At 40.4% G+C, this 15,799-nt stretch overlaps 1 protein-coding gene across 1 annotated transcript in view; it reads left to right on the forward strand.

Moving 5' to 3' along the window:
• Nucleotides 1-1,366: 1,366 nt before the first annotated feature.
• Nucleotides 1,367-15,799, forward strand: part of RASA1 (RAS p21 protein activator 1) — a 123,006-nt gene continuing 108,573 nt past the window's right edge. Inside the window, exon 1 of the mRNA XM_012555158.2 lies at nucleotides 1,367-2,346. Within this exon, the coding sequence (XP_012410612.1) occupies nucleotides 1,829-2,346 (518 nt within the window). The 5' untranslated portion in view covers nucleotides 1,367-1,828. The remainder of the gene's footprint in view (nucleotides 2,347-15,799) is intronic.

Here is a 15,799-nt window from a genome sequence, read left to right on the forward strand (position 1 = left end):
GCAATTCTGTTGTACATAGGGTGGCTGAGTCAGAATTGACTTGACAGCACCTAACAACAACAATATCCAACCCAGTACACCAATAGTGTAATCTCAAACAATGGAAATGAGTTCATCACATATGTGAATGCATACAACTTATGTATATTCTAGTACAAACGGCAAAACAAATCCTCTCTCTTTGGCCATATTAAGGGCAGGATTTGCTAATTGATAACTTTTGAAATTACATGTATCTTACACTCTAGGATCTCCTTGGCATTTGTCGTGTTGAAGGTGCTCTGTCAATTCACATATGCACCACGCCCTGCAGTTTTCTGCACAAGTGCGGGGAGAAAAAGCGTGTTTAGTGTTGGCTGTGGCTCCTCCTTCCCACACCCCTTCCTTAGTACTCAGGAGACTTGGAATGGCACAGGTCAATGTGTCTGTGTTAAAAAACAAAACAAAAAACACATAGTGGTAGAAATCTGACTTCACAACCACATTTATTTCCACCAAAGTTCCCGCTCTCCCCACATGGTTCTCTGTATTTACTTCGTTTTTTTCTTTTGGGTAGCAGAATGGAATCTTTTTTTTTTTTTAAGTTTGTTTAAGAGTCATACGGTGATTTATTATCATGCAACAAAAATGAAAAAAACATTAACGGTACAGCCTGGGCCTTGTTAGCAGCATCAGGAGCCCCTCACCCCCACCCCCATGGCCGTCTGGTATCTGGGCCTCCGGTTAAGGCAGTTTTATCTACGAGTCTGGAAGTAATGAACTGGCTCCTTGGCATCGTACGTTCCCTTTCTCCTTCCTTCCCCTCCACTGCCTCCTCGTCCCTCTCATCTCTCCGTTTTCAACGCGCTCAGGAGCCGCATGCTCAGGTACTCGCCTCGCCTCCTCCGCCCCATCTCCCGCGACCCCCGAGCGCCGCCACGGGCCAGGCTTAGCGCCGCCGCTCTGGTAGGCACGAGACCCCGCACGCAGGCCACACACCCATCAAACAAAGCCCCACGAGGCAGGCGCGCGCCGCCGGCGACACCCAAAAACCGGCCGCGCCGCCAAGCGCTCAGAACCGGAGCGCGACTACGAGCGAGGCCACGCGCCGCGCGTCCCCGCCGCTTCCTTCCCTCCCGACTCTTCCTTTTCCTCCTTCCAGGCCTGGCCCAACCCCCCCCCCGCCCCCGGCGCGGGAACGCGCCTGCGCAGAAACTACCCTCTCCCTCCTTCTCCGCCCTTCCTTCCCTCCGTTCCTCCTCCCCTGTCCCGCCTTCCTTTCTCTCTCCTCGGGTTTCACTGAGCTCCAGGTTGTGAACAGTTCAGTCGATTTCCCCAGGGCCCCGCCCCCTTCTTCATCCTTTCCCCACCCCTCCAATCTCCAGCCCGGTGGAGGATGAAGCGACTACAGTGGCCCCAGCCCCAGCCGCAGCACCGGCGGTGGCTGTGGTGGGGGTGGCGAGAACTCGGGCGGTGAAGAGGCAGTGGCTGAAGGAGTGGCAGCCGCCCCAGCCGCTTCCCCCGTGCTTCCCTTCCTCTTTAGTGCAGCCAGGAAGTTTTTCGCTTCTGTGCATGTGTGTGTGCGTGTAAAGTGAAGGTTTGGGCAGCGTTTGTGCAGGCGTAGGATTTTTGCCCACTTCGCTTCCCGTAATCCGGGCAGCTCCAGAGCCTGGGCTGTGGCCCGAAGAGGGGGCGCGGCGGCGGGCTCTCCCCTTTTGTTTTTGTTTCCTCCGCCTGGGGAACTGAAGGGGGAACGCGCCTGGGTGGGGCGACTTGGAGCCCGGGCCTAGTGGCCCCCGGGGCTCCCGGACGGGCGGGCAGGGCAGTGCGGAGTAGAGCGGGCTTCAACATGATGGCGGCCGAGGCCGGCAGTGAGGAGGGCGGCCCGGTGACCGCCGGGGCAGGAGGAGGCGGCGCGGCGGCGGGCTCGAGTGCTTATCCGGCTGTGTGTCGAATGAAGATACCTGCGGCCCTGCCTGTGGCAGCCGCCCCCTATCCTGGGCTGACCGAGGCTGGAGTGGTCGGGACTCTGAGTGGCGGAGCTTCATACGCGCCAGGGCTCCTAGGAGCCGGGTCTGTGGTGGGGGGACTGGGGGGAGCCGGACTGACAGGGGGAGGTGCTACTGCTGGTGTGGCTGGTGCTGCTGCCCCCGGCCCTGGTGGGGACATGGCTCTCACCAAGGGGACCACTTCGTTGCCTGCTGAGACCCTAGGGCCAGGCGGCGGATTTCCCCCTCTGCCGCCCCCTCCTCAGCTGCCTACTTTCGGCGCGGGCCTGGGGACAGTGGATGAAGGTGATTCTCTGGATGGACCAGAATATGAGGAAGAAGAGGTGGCCATCCCGCTGACCGCTCCTCCAACTAACCAGTAAGTCAAGACTGCTCCTTAAGGACCCGGGAAGCGGGCTCCAGGAAAGAAGTAGTGGGTAAAAGTGGGGAAACGTACCGTGTTCTTTCACCTGTGATTTGTTCTGGAAAAAGTTCTGAAGTTTCAGGCTCCATGTGCGGGGATTTAATTTGATCACTCATCTTCCTTACAGGCATACTCCCTGGCGTCTTTGTATATTTATTGCTCCTCTGGGAAGATGTAAAGTTTTTAGGATGGGAAGTATGGAAAACTATTCATTGAGAACCGGATATGTTCCTGCCCCTTCCAAATTGAGGTGGTGTCCCAGGATTCAGCTGAGTTTGCAGCTACCAAGGCAGTCATTGACTATGTCAACCTGTGTATGTGTTCCCAGAAGCTTTGAATACAAGCATTTGAGTGTTGGATTAACATCAGTTGAAAATGCATTGGTCAGAAGGCTTTAGTTTTTTGTTGCACTGCAAATCCCTGTTTTTGTGTACTGAAAACATAGTGATACAGAAGAGTCTCTGGATCACTTAGGTGGTCAAAGAGAATTAGGAAAGCAGTTCTGTGAATTACAGCTGTGATTAAGGATCCATACTCCAGCAATCTCTGTAACTTGTTTCATAGACTCCTCATGTGTTACTATTAGTGTAATTCTTTGTAGTTGAGACTTTGAGTATAATATTGAAGTAAAACAAAATTAGTAGTGCTTCTTTTCAACATTTTTGGTTGGTGGCTAATACGATATCTTGTTCAAAAATTAATTTTGACAGTCTGCTGCAGAATATATAGGACAAGTGATTTTTTTTATGTCAGTACTTTCCACTTGTTCTTTTCATAAGTGAACTTAGGTATGTGTTTATAAAGGTGGACCTTGATAAGACCAAAATGTTGAGATGCGAAATGGTAATGGTAGGCAAAACTTGTTTTATAGACTCCTCACATCAGTTTTCATTGACACTTAGAATTCCAATAAACTTGATGAGTATCACAGGAAAAAAGATTTGGTTCATATGATGGCAGTCACTGGGCGATTGAAAGTCTTTTTGGATAAGCTTTTTTAGAGGATTTAGAAAGAACATTAAAAAAAAAAAAAACCTAGTTAGGGAAAGATTTTGTAATACCCATCCATTTTTGATTTAAGGCTACATCTCTTGATATTTAAAGTGGAAAAATAAATTAGTCCTATTTATGCGAGCCATGGTATAGGGATGTTGTATTCCTTTTTTATTATTCAATACAGAGCTCAATTTTTTGTATAATTTTATTCCAGCTTATGTCATGTCTGTATATTGCAGGTATTTCTGGAGGGTATTATGGCTTTATTAAAAATTCCAATTTTACCCTGAGGGACCAAATTACTGGGCTGAGGACTGTGGGGACCATGGTCTAGGAGAACATCTAGCTCAATTGGCGTAACACCTTACAAAGAAAATGTTCTACATTATGCTTTGGTAGTAGCGTCTGGGGTCATAAAAGCTTGTGAGTGGCCATCTAAGATACTCCACTGGTCTCACCCCATCTGAAGCAAGGGAGAATGAGGAAAACCAAAAACAGGGAAAGATGAGTCCAATGGACTAATGGACCACAACTGACATAACCTCCGTCGGACTGAGTCCAGCACAACTAGGTGGTGCCCAGCTACCACCACCGACTGCTCTGACAGGGATCACAATAGAGGATCCCGGACACAGCTGGAGAAGAAGGTAGGACAGAATTCAAACTCAAAAAAAACAAAACAAAACACATTTACTGGTCTGACAGAGACTGGAGAAACCCCGAGAGTATGGCCCCCGGACACCCTTATAGCTCAGTACTGAAGTCATTCATGAAGTTCACCCTTCAGCCAAAGATTAGACTGGACCATAAAACAAAACAAGACTAAATGGGCACACCAGCCCAGGGCCAAGGACAAGAATGCAGGAGGGGACAGGAAAGCTAGTAATGAGGAACCCAAGGTGGAGAAGGAGAGAGTGTTGACATGTCTTCAGGTTGGCAACCAGTGTCACAAAACTGTGTGTGTATTAATGGTTTAATGAGAAACTAGTTTGCTTTGTAAACCTTTATCTAAAGTATAATGAAAAAAAAAAGGAAATTACGAAACTCAGTTGTATTTCTGTATAAACAGTAAACAATAGGAAATTGAAATTTAAAAATAATACTAGTTACAGTAGCATCAAAAAACATCAGATGCTTAGGAATAAATCTAAGCAAATGATGTACAAGACCTCTATGTTAAACATCACTAGGAGACATCAAAGACCTAAGTGAATATGGCGATATGCCATGTTTATGGATTGGAAGACTCAGTATTGTTAAAATCTCAATTCTCCCCAAACTAATCTCTAGATTCAAAAGATCCCCAACTGTATAGGCAGAATAATGGCCCCTGAAAGATGCCCCAAACCTAATCCTTGAAACCTGTGAATATATTTTGCCACAATCTAAGAGGGAATTAAAGTTGCAGGTGGATTAAGATTGCTAATCAGACAACCTTAAAATAAGAAGATTATCCTTAATTATCTAGGCCCAGTGTAATCACAAGAGTTCTTAAAAGATGAAAAAGGAAGTCAGAAGAGTCAGCGTCAGAGTGATGTGAGCAAGACTCAACCAGCCACTGATAGAAGGAGGCCAGTAGCCAAGGAAAGGGCAATAAAATAGATTTTCCCCTACAACCTCTAGAAAGGAATGCAGCCCTACTGACACCTTGATTTTAGCCCAGTGACACCTATTTGAACTTTTCTGACTTCCAAAAAAGTAAGACAATAAATTTGTGTTGTTTTAAGCCATGAAAAAAAAAATTCCTGTTTTATAGCACTGCTTGCACATCATCAAGCCTTTTTGAAAAAAATCAGTTATTTATTAAGTACCCAGTACATGCTCAGTACTGTGGTTGTAATAAATAAAGTGTAGCTTTTCATACCAGAAGAATCTAGTTTTATGCCTGTTCCACAACTGAATTGAATTAGGCATATTTAGGCTATTGTAGTTCTAAATTATTTTTAATAAGTGTGAATGAGTACTTAGGAAAAATTGTGAGAAACCCATTGTATGAGATTTTCATGATTATCATATGTACTTGGGAACAAAATAATATTTGTATGACTATATATATGAAATTTTTTCGTGTTCTAAAAGGTATCCTCTATTTCTAATATGTTTTTAAAATTTGCCACTAAGAAGTACAGATTTCCCTGTTGTTTTTTTTTTTTTTATCTTAGCTATCAACTGAAACTCACTGGAGGCAATACAGTGTAGTGGTTAAGCCTTTAAATTCTGAAATTAGTCAAGGTTTGTGTTGGAACCCTGACTCTGCAACTTACTAGCATGTGATCTTGAAAAGGTCAGTTTTCCCATCGGTAAAATGGGGATAATAATGGTACCTCCGTCACATGGTTGTTTTGAAGATTTGATGAGAACCTTGAGTATTCACATAGTAAGTGTTCAACAAATAACTCATTGCCGTCGAGTAGATTCTGACTCATAGCGGTTCTATAGGACAGAGTATAACTGCCCCATAGGGTTTCCAAGGAGTGCCTGGTGGATTCGAACTGCTGACCTTTTGGTTAGCAGCTGCACTCTTAACCATTACGCCACCAGGTTTTACAAATAGTCCTCCAAAATAACAAGAGTATAGTTTTATTATCATTAAATTGCCTACTAATTCTTTTAGTATAGGGATTCCCTTATTAATAGCTATTTTAGAGAATGTTTTGCCCTCTAAATGCATCTCTACCATGATTTTATATATATTAAAAACTTTATTTTAACTCCTTGAAATCTTCCAGGAGTAGGTTAAGCAGTTTTTAGAGGTAAAATTCAAGTGTCTTTTATAAATTTGTATTTTTAAATGGTATAAAAAAGTCCTACCGATGTGGTTATATAATGTCAAATTTTTTCTAAAAGTATCGAAGAAATGGTCTTGGACTAAATTAATAATTACTAGTGAGTGGTCACCTTAGTTAATAGTAGGGTATTAAGGAGGCTTAGGTCACTGGTTTGAGTCTACAAGTGATTTGTTAGACTAGAATTCCCCAGTCTCAGAGTCCAATTTGTATTCAGCTGGTTTTGGGCTGTTAGTAATGAGAATCTAGTGACAGTGTATAGACTGACCAAATATATTAATGCTATTTGTATTGTGTACCTTGTTTTTCTGTGTGCATGGTGAGTGATTAGTCTTATGTTTATTACTGTGCATTTTCATTAGTTTAAGACCAGAGAAGTTTGTGCAGTTTTAGCTACTGTATTATATTTACTTGAATATTTTCCTTTTCCTGGATTTTGACAAAAAAAATTTTAAATTTCTCCCTATATTCTGCTATGAGAACATTCTGTATCTAAAACTGCTAAGAAATTTCTATTTCAAGAAAGAGAAAAGGTTAAATTGAGGAGTTTGTCACTGCTGCACCCTGTAATTTTATGGAGCTGCTTTCCATGGTTCTCCATTTCTTTCTCTCTTCCCTAGGGATGAGGAATGATGGTAAAGGGGCGTTGTTCCCCTAGTCCATCTTCAATTATATAGAGAGATTTTTAACAGTGAGCCTGCAGTAGCAGGCAGCCTTTGGGCTGAATCCAACCCACAGATATATTTCGCTTACTGTATTTGGAACATTTAGTAATTACTTGTCACCATTTAAAAATAGGGAGTTTATCATATTTAAGAATTCTGGATTTCCAGCATCTCTTGAAAAATCACAGTATTTGGCTATACCTGATGGATGTTCCTGCTTGACAGTGATTACTAAAGCTGAGTAGTAGTTGCCCCTTTTAATTGAGTTCTGAACTCTTCAGTTGCTTTGCCGTTGATGTTATTTGCCTGGCACTTGGCTAGGTTTTATTAAAGTTTCATGCCTGAAATTTTAAGAAAAAGGAAACAAGAAATAAAAATAGTACCTGTTTCCTTAAAAATCATCTTAACGTGTCTATAAAAATAAAATCTTTCTTAATTAAGTCAAATAATTGCTGATGGTTAATGTTAGGACCTGTAGAGTTCATTAACTTTGTCACTGATTGTAGTAGAACTGGGTGAGTTATTGTTTCTTGATAAAAATGGGGATGAGAATTGCAAAAATTAGTTATGGACAGAATGGTTGCTGACCAGGATGCAGATGTTATTACTGTATTTATACGAGAAGTAGAGCAATGTAGTAGGTGCTTCAGGGGATACAATGAGTAGTAAGATGTCCCTTTTCTCAGTAAGTCCTGGGGAGTTTTAGATCTAGCAAGAAGTAAACCAATTACTATAATGCAGGCTGTTGCTGTGTGCTGTCGAGTGGATTCTGACTCAGAGCTACCCTATAGAACAGGGTAGAATTGCCTCATAGGGTTTCCTAGGCTGTAAATTTTTACAGAAGCAGATTGCCAGGGCTTTTCTCCTGTGGAGCCGCTGGTGGGTTCCAACTGCCAACCCTTCGGTTAGCAGCTGAGTGCTTTAACCATTGTGCCACCAGGGCTTCTTTAATGCGGGCTAGATTAAGATAAATATCATGAGTGAAGTATGAGCAAAGCATTATGGGGGCTCAAAGAATGAGAAGTTTATGTAATTAGGATCAGTAAAGTCTTGAAGAAGAGTAGCAGGTATTTTTTTCTCTACTATTTAAACATGTTTTCTGAACAAGAGGTCGTTGGTACCCTTTGCCTAATTATCAAGTGAAGAAGAATTAAGAGTTAATTAAGAGTGAAATGAGTATTAACTTTTGACTCTTAGTGAAGAGTTTGTCCTACTGAACTCTTAATTATTTACCTATGGCTTGGAGGGAAGTTGAAGGGGTGCCTGTAGTTACAGAGGTATAGAGCATCCCCAAAGGCTAATATCTGTCTGGAGCAAAGATAAGAGCCACTCTGTGGGAGCCAGGCAAACACTGACGAAGAACAAGAAGAAAAAGGACGGCTATAAATTAGGAAGAAGAAAGGGAAAACAAGAGTAGGCTTTCTGGTTGCCTTGCTCCTACCTCTTTACTGGCTGTGAGGAAAATGAGCAGAATGAAACCTGGCCTCAAGAATAACTGAAATAATACATTCAGGGAAAAAAATTATAATAGTAACAACTATTAACTGTTGACGTTTCTTTGTTGCTAACTGTATGACACGAACTGTTCTGATTGCTTTACATCTTTTGTTTTAGTTATCTATTGCTACATAATAAAGCACTCCAAAACTTAGTTGCTGAAACAATAACAATTATATATTTGCTCATGATTCTGCATTGTGAGCAGGGCATAATGGGAACTGCTCAATGTGTTGTCTGTTGGCCGTAATAGACAAGGTGGCTTCTTAACTCATAAGTCTAATTAGCTGGGATGGCTAGAACAGTTAATGGATGGATAGCTGGGCATCTCTTTCTTCATGTAGCCTTGTTGTGACTAGTTTGTCCTTCTTCACAGCATGGTGGTTGGGTTCCATGAGTTACTGTTCCAAGAGAATATGCCCTAGCGTAGTCAACACTTACCAAGCCTCCTCGTTTATCATGCTTGTTAATGTCCCAATGGTGAAGCCCAGATTTAGCATGAGAGGGGAACTATACAAGGGCATGAATATCGAGGGGCACCAAAGTAACAGTCTACCACATGTATTATTAATTTACATGTAATACCAGGAAATACTAGAAAACAGGTAGTTGAGAGATGGGATGGGAGAAAGTCATATACTTAAAAGCTCTTTTTTCTTTCAGGCCCGACATGGTAAGTTGTCTGTTATTATATGATTCAAATATCCCAACAACAGATATTGCTTTTGACTGTCATTATCTTACTTTTATGGTCTCTGGGTTGTGCAGATGGTTTGTGCTCGACTACTCGCCTAAAGACTGGCGGTTCAAATCCATGGGCCTAGTGATCTGCTTCTGTAAAGATTATAACCAAGAAAACTCTAATAGCAGTTTTACTTGGTAACACATGGGATCACCATGAGTTAGAATCAGCTCCACTGCATTAGGGTTTTTTTTTGTTGTTGTTTGTTTGTTTATCTTAATTTTAACCCAAAAATATTGACTGTGGATGTTGGTTATGGCTCATTGTTTGAGTATTCAGGTATTTATGAAATAGGTGTTTTATCTTGAAATCACCTGCAATACACTTCAGTTTGGGATTAAATTAAAAATATTTGTTATTAGATAAAACTTATTAATAACTTTTTCATATGCCTGATCCCATCTCAATAGGATTTGAGATATGATTTTGGACATTTTAGTAATTATCTGATTCACTGAATAAAGCAGTGAACATCATGGGGGACAAAAAGAAATATAAAATACACCTGGTTTTCAAGAGAGCTTTGATTAGCTTTTGTTGCATTGGTCTTAGATATTATACTCATGGGAATGATATGCATAGATATATAGAATTTTAGAGATTGAGGGAACCCTCTCATTGCCCAGATGCAGAAGCAGACTTAGAGTGGCTTCCTTAAGGTTGCATAACTAGGTAGTGGTAGAACTGGGAATGAACCCGACTCACATATTTTTTTCAGATATGTTTAGATTTCCCTAGGTGGCGCAAACAGGTGCTCCACTACTAGCCAAAGATTGGTGGTTCAAACCCACCAGAGGTGCCTCAGAAGACAGGCTTGGTGATCTGCTTCTGAAAGTTCACATCCTTGAAAACCCTATGGAGCAGTTCTCCTCTGCACCCTGAGGTTGCCATAAGCTGGAATTGACTCAGTGGCAGCTAGTGACAACAACAACATCAATATTTATAATTAGTTTTTTTGGGGAGGACAGGGAAGGCAGAGTCCCAGTATTTACTGGTATGCCACGCGCTTTACATAGATTATATCGTTTAGCTCTCACAGCTGTATAGTGAGAATTGATATCTTCATTTGAGTTGAGAAAACTGAGTGGTAGAACTACAATTCTAATGCAAATACTGTGCTTTTCCTTTGGCTTGCACCTTCCCAGTCCATGTAATACACACATATGTAAGTACACCCACACAAATTTAGTATTCTTCAGGGCTGGCCAGTCACTGGGTAACCCAGCATTTTTACAAATGGCTTGGATGATTTTGGAGCAGTTTAAATGAACATCTACTACTTGAGAAATAGGGTCCTCATTTTTTAAATTCCTATCTTTCACTGTAGGAAAGAAAAACTTTATGTCTTACCTTCTTTCTTCACGAGTCAGTAGCTTCTGTTTTCTCTTTTGGCTATATGTCTGTTGAAAGATGTAAAACAAACAAACAAAAAAACCCAAACCTGTCACCATTGAGTCAGTTCCGACTCATAGTAACCCTATAGAAGAGAGTAGAACTTCCCCCATAGGGTTTCTAAGGCTGCAGTCTTTATGGAAGCAGATTGCCACATCTTTCTCCCGCAGAGCAGCTGGAGGGTTTAATCTGCCAACCTTTTGGTTAGCAGCAGAGCGCTTTAACCACTGTACCACAGGGCTCCGTAGAGATGGAAACCAAAAAGTCAAACCTGTGTCCATTGAGTCGATTCTGACTCATAATGTGTAAATGCATGTCTAATTATTAAATAGTGTAAAAAAATCCTACACATGGTAGCCTTGGAAAAATCCTAGGGGTGAGACATTACTTGAGCAAAATTTCTATCTTCATTCTGTATTCAATGTTACTTCCCTTTCTCTGATTTATTTGTCTCAAGCCTTAAGACTTAAAGATCCCCCCAACTCTTTTAAGACTTCTTTGTTGTGCACCCACACAAATTTAATATACTTCAGACTAGACTGGGTTCACATTTAAGATAGAACCATATCTCCTCTCTATGTCTGCCTGTAAATATTGATCTGTCTCTCTGATTTTTAAAGAAAACTTTATTTCAGGATGAGTCAGTTACTTCCATTTCCTCTTTTGAGATATTTGTAGTTTCACATGAGTTGTAAAAAATAATACAGAGAAATCCCATGTACCCTTCACTCATTTTCCCTCAGTGGTAACATCTTGCGTAACTGTAGTATAATATCATATCCAGGAAATTGTCGTTGATACAATCCACCTGTTTTACTCAGTTCACCGAGTAACATATACTCTTATGTATGTGTGTATGTCAGTGTTGTGTATTTAGTTCCGTGCAGTTTTGTCAAGTGTAGATTTCGTGTAATCATCAGCATGGTAAAGATACAGAACAGTTTCATCACCACCAGAATCCCTTGTACTGCCTTTTTATAATCAAACTTACCTCCCTCCTTCCTTTTCCCATCCTTAACCCCTGGCAACCACTAATCCCTTCTCCATTTTGTCATTTCAGGAACATTATATAAATGGAATCAGGCAGTATATAACCTTTTGGGATTGTTATTTGTCCCTCAACATAATTCCCTTGAGATTCATCCAAGTTGTTTGCCTGTACCAATAGTATATTCTTTTCATTGCTGAGTAGTATTCCATGGTATGGATGTACTACAGTTTGTTTGACTGCTCACCCATCGGAGAACATTTGGGTTATTTCCAGTTTTAACTATTATGAAAAAAAAAGCTGCTGTGAACACTTGTGTATATGTTTTTGTGTGAATATACGTTTTCATTTCTCTTGGATAAATGCCCAAGAGTGTAATTACTGGGTCTTATGGTAATTGCATGTTCAGTGTTATAAGAAACTTCCAATCTGTTTCCCAGAGTGGTTGTATCCTTTTACGTTCCCACTGGTAATGTACGAGTAACCCAGTATTTCTGTGTATCTTTGCCAGCATTTTGTGGTGTTACCATTTTTATTTACCCATTCTGATAGATGTGTTGTTAGGTGCTGTCAGGTTGATTTCAGCTCATAGTGACCCCATGTGAAAACTGCCCCATACGGTGTCCTAGGGTGTAATCTTTACAGGAGCAGATCACCAGGTCTTTCTCCTGTGGAGCTGCTGGGTGGGTTCGAACCGCCAACCTTTCGGTTAGCAGCTGGGTGCTTAATCGTTGTGCTGTCAGAACTCCTGTTTGATGTGTAGTGATATCTTTTTGTGGTTTTAATTTGCATTTCCCTAATGGCTAACGATGTTGAAAATCTTTTCTTAGGCTCATTTGCCATCTGTATATCCTCCTTGGTGAGATGTCTGTTTATGTTTTTTGCCCATTTTCCAATAGGATTTTTTTTTTTTTTAATAACTGTTGAGCTTTGCGAGTTCTTTGTATATTTAAAATACGAGTCCTTTGTTGGTATATGGTTTGCAGATATATTCATTCTCTCTATAGTTTTTCTTTTCCTCCTCTTAATAGGATCTTTTTCAGAGCAAAAATTTAAAATTTTGTTAAGGCCTAATTTACCAATTTTTTATTTTATGGATTGTACTTTAGGAGGCAAGGTTGAGAACTCTTTGCCTAGCCCTAGGTTGCAAAGATTTTCTCCTAGAAGTTTTATAGTTTTAAATTTTACAGTTAAGTCCATGAAATGTGTATGTAAGGCATGAGATTTCAGTTAAGGTTCTTTTTTTTTTGCCTCTGAATGTCCAATAGCTCCAGCACCATTTGTTGAAAAGGCAAGTATCCTTCCTGCATTGAATTGCTTTTGTAACTTTGTAAAAAAATCAGTTAGGCATATTTGTATGGGTGTACTTATTATTAAGTTCTGTATTCTGTTCATTGATTTGTGTGTTGCATCAGCCAATACCATATTGTCTTGATCATCAAAAGAAGATGGAAGGAAGTCACTGTACCAAAAAGAGTTGGTCGGCATTCAACCATTTCAGGAGGTAGCATATGATCAAGAACTGATGGTACTGAAGGAAGAAGTCCAAGCTGAGGTGAAGGCATTGGCGAAAAAAACAAGGCTCCAGGAATTGATGGAATATCAATCGAAGTGTTTCAACAGATGGCAGCAGTGCTAGACGTGCTCACTTGTCTATGCCAAGAAATTGGGAAGACAGCTACCTGGCTAACCAACTGGAAGAGATCCATATTTGTGGCCATTCCAAAGGTGATTTAATAGAATGCAGAAATTATCGAACAATGTTATTAATATCACACTCAAGTAAAATTTTACTGAAGATAATTCAGAAGTGGTTGCAACAGTATATCGACAGGAAACTTGCAGAAATTCAAGCCAGATTTGAAAGAGGTCGTGGAACGAGGGATATCATTGCTGATGTTAGAGGGATCTTGGCTGAAATCAGAGAATACCAGAAAGATGTTTACCTGTGTTTTATTGACTATGCAAAAGCATCTGACGATGTGGAATGGATGTTGTAACAAATTTTATAGATAACATTGTGAAGATTGGGAATTCTAGAACACTTAATTGTGCTCATGGGGAACCTGTACATAGACCAAGAGTCGGTTGTTCGAACAGAACAAACGAATACTGCTTGGTTTAAAGTTAGAAAAGATGTGCGTCAGGGTTTTATCTTTTCACCATACGTACTCAATCTGTATGCTGTGCGAATAATCTGAGAAGCTGGACTGTATGAAGATGAGTGCGGCATCAGTGTTGGAGGAAGGCTTGTTTACAGCCTGCAATATGCAGATGATGCTTGCTGAAAGTGAAGAGGACTTGAAGCACTTATTGTGAAGATCAAAGACTACAGCCTTCACTATGGATTACACCTCAACATAAAACAAAAATCCTCACAACCTGATCAAAAAGCAACATCATGATAAATGGAGAAAATACCAAAGTTGTCAAGGATTTCATTTTACTTGGATCCACAATCAACGCCCATGGAAGCAGCAGTCAAGAAATCAAACGATAATGTCGCATTGGGCAAATCTGCTGTAAAATACCCCTTTAAAGTGTTGAAAAGTACACATGTCACTTTGAGGACTAAAGTGCGCTTGGTATTTTCAGTTGCCTCATATGTATGCAAAACCCGGACGGTGAATAAGTAAGATTGAAGAAGAATTGATGCCTTTGAATTATGGTGTTCGTGAAGAAAATTGAATATACCATGGACTGCCAGAAGAACAAACAAGTCTGTCTTGGAAGAAGTATGGCCAGAATGCTCTCTAGAAGCGAGGATGGCAAGACTTCGTCTTATGTACTTTGGACATGTTATCAGGAGGGACCAGTGCCTGGGGAAGGACATCATGCTTGGTAAAGTGAGGGTTGGCAAAAAAAGGGGAAGACCCTGGATGAGATGGATTGACACAGTGGCTGCAACAGTGGGCTCAAACATAGCAAAGACTGTGAGGGTGGCGCAGGACCAGGCATTGTTTTGTTCTGTTGTATGCTGGGTTGCTCAGTCGGAACCAACTCGATAGCACCTAACAACAGCAGCATGTAGTAAGCCTTAATACTGGGTAGAGTGATTCCTCCCACTTTATTCTTTTTATTATGGCTTTATCTATTCTAGGGCTTATGCCTTTGCGTATGAATTTTAGAACAAGCTTATTCGTGTCTACAAAAACTTTGCTGGGATTTTCATAGCAATTACATTAAACCTATAGATCGATTTGAAGAGAATTGACATCTTTTCTGTATTGATGTAATGTGTTTCCATTTACTTAGGTCTTTGATTTCTTTGATTAGCATTTTGTAATCTTCAGTATATAGATTCTATACATCTTTTGTTAGGTTATTTATACTTAAGTTTTTGTTGTCTATGGAGCGATTTTGTAAATGGTTTTGTGTTTATGTTTGGGTTCCATGTGTTCATTATTAATATATAGAAACATGGTTAATTTTAGTATGTTGCTCTTGTATCCTCTGATCTTGCTAAATTCACCTTTTAGTTCTAGGGGTTATTTTGTAGATTCCTTGGGATTTTGTATATAGACAGTCCTGTCACCTGCAAATAAGTACAGTTTTTTTACATCTGTTTGCTTTTTATTTATTTTTCTTGTCTTATTGCAGTAGCTGGAATGTCCAGTACTGTGATGAATAAAATGGTGAGAGTAGACATCCTTTTCTTGATCTTAGGTAGAAAGCGATCAGTGTTTCATCAATACATATGATGTTAGAGTTCTTTTTTTTTTTTAAATCAAGTTGAGGTAGGTTACTTCTCTTCTCGTTTCTGAAACATTTTATCATGGATGTTGAATTAAACCACATGTTTTTCTGTTTCAATTCATGTGATCATATGAGTTTTTCTCTTTATCCTTTGATATGGTGAATTACATTCATTTTTGATCGTTGAGTCAGCCTTGGCATACTTGGAGTAAATCCCACTTGGTCATGGTGAATGATTCTTTTTAAACATTAGTGAATTCATGTTGGTAATATTATGTTGAGGGTTTGTTTTTGCCTAAGCTCATGAGAGATATTGGTCTCTAAGTTTTCTTTTCTTGTGATATTTTTGTCTGGTTTTGGTACTTGGGGTAATACTGATTTCATAATATGAGTTGGGAAGTATTCCTCCCTCTTTTATTTATTGAGAGAGTTTATGAAGTACTGGTATTTATTCTACTTTAAATATTTGGTAGAATTCCCTAGTGAAACCATTTGGGCCTGGAATTTCCTTTTTAATTATGAGTTTAATTTTTTTAATGGTTATGGGACTATTCATATTATCTATTTTATCTTGGTTGGGTTTTGGTAGTAATGTGGTATTTAAGGAATTGGTTCATTTCTTCTAACTTGTTGAATTTATAAGCAT

This window comes from Trichechus manatus, unplaced genomic scaffold (assembly GCF_000243295.1).
Source record: "Trichechus manatus latirostris isolate Lorelei unplaced genomic scaffold, TriManLat1.0 scaffold00032, whole genome shotgun sequence".
Taxonomy (NCBI): domain Eukaryota; kingdom Metazoa; phylum Chordata; class Mammalia; order Sirenia; family Trichechidae; genus Trichechus; species Trichechus manatus.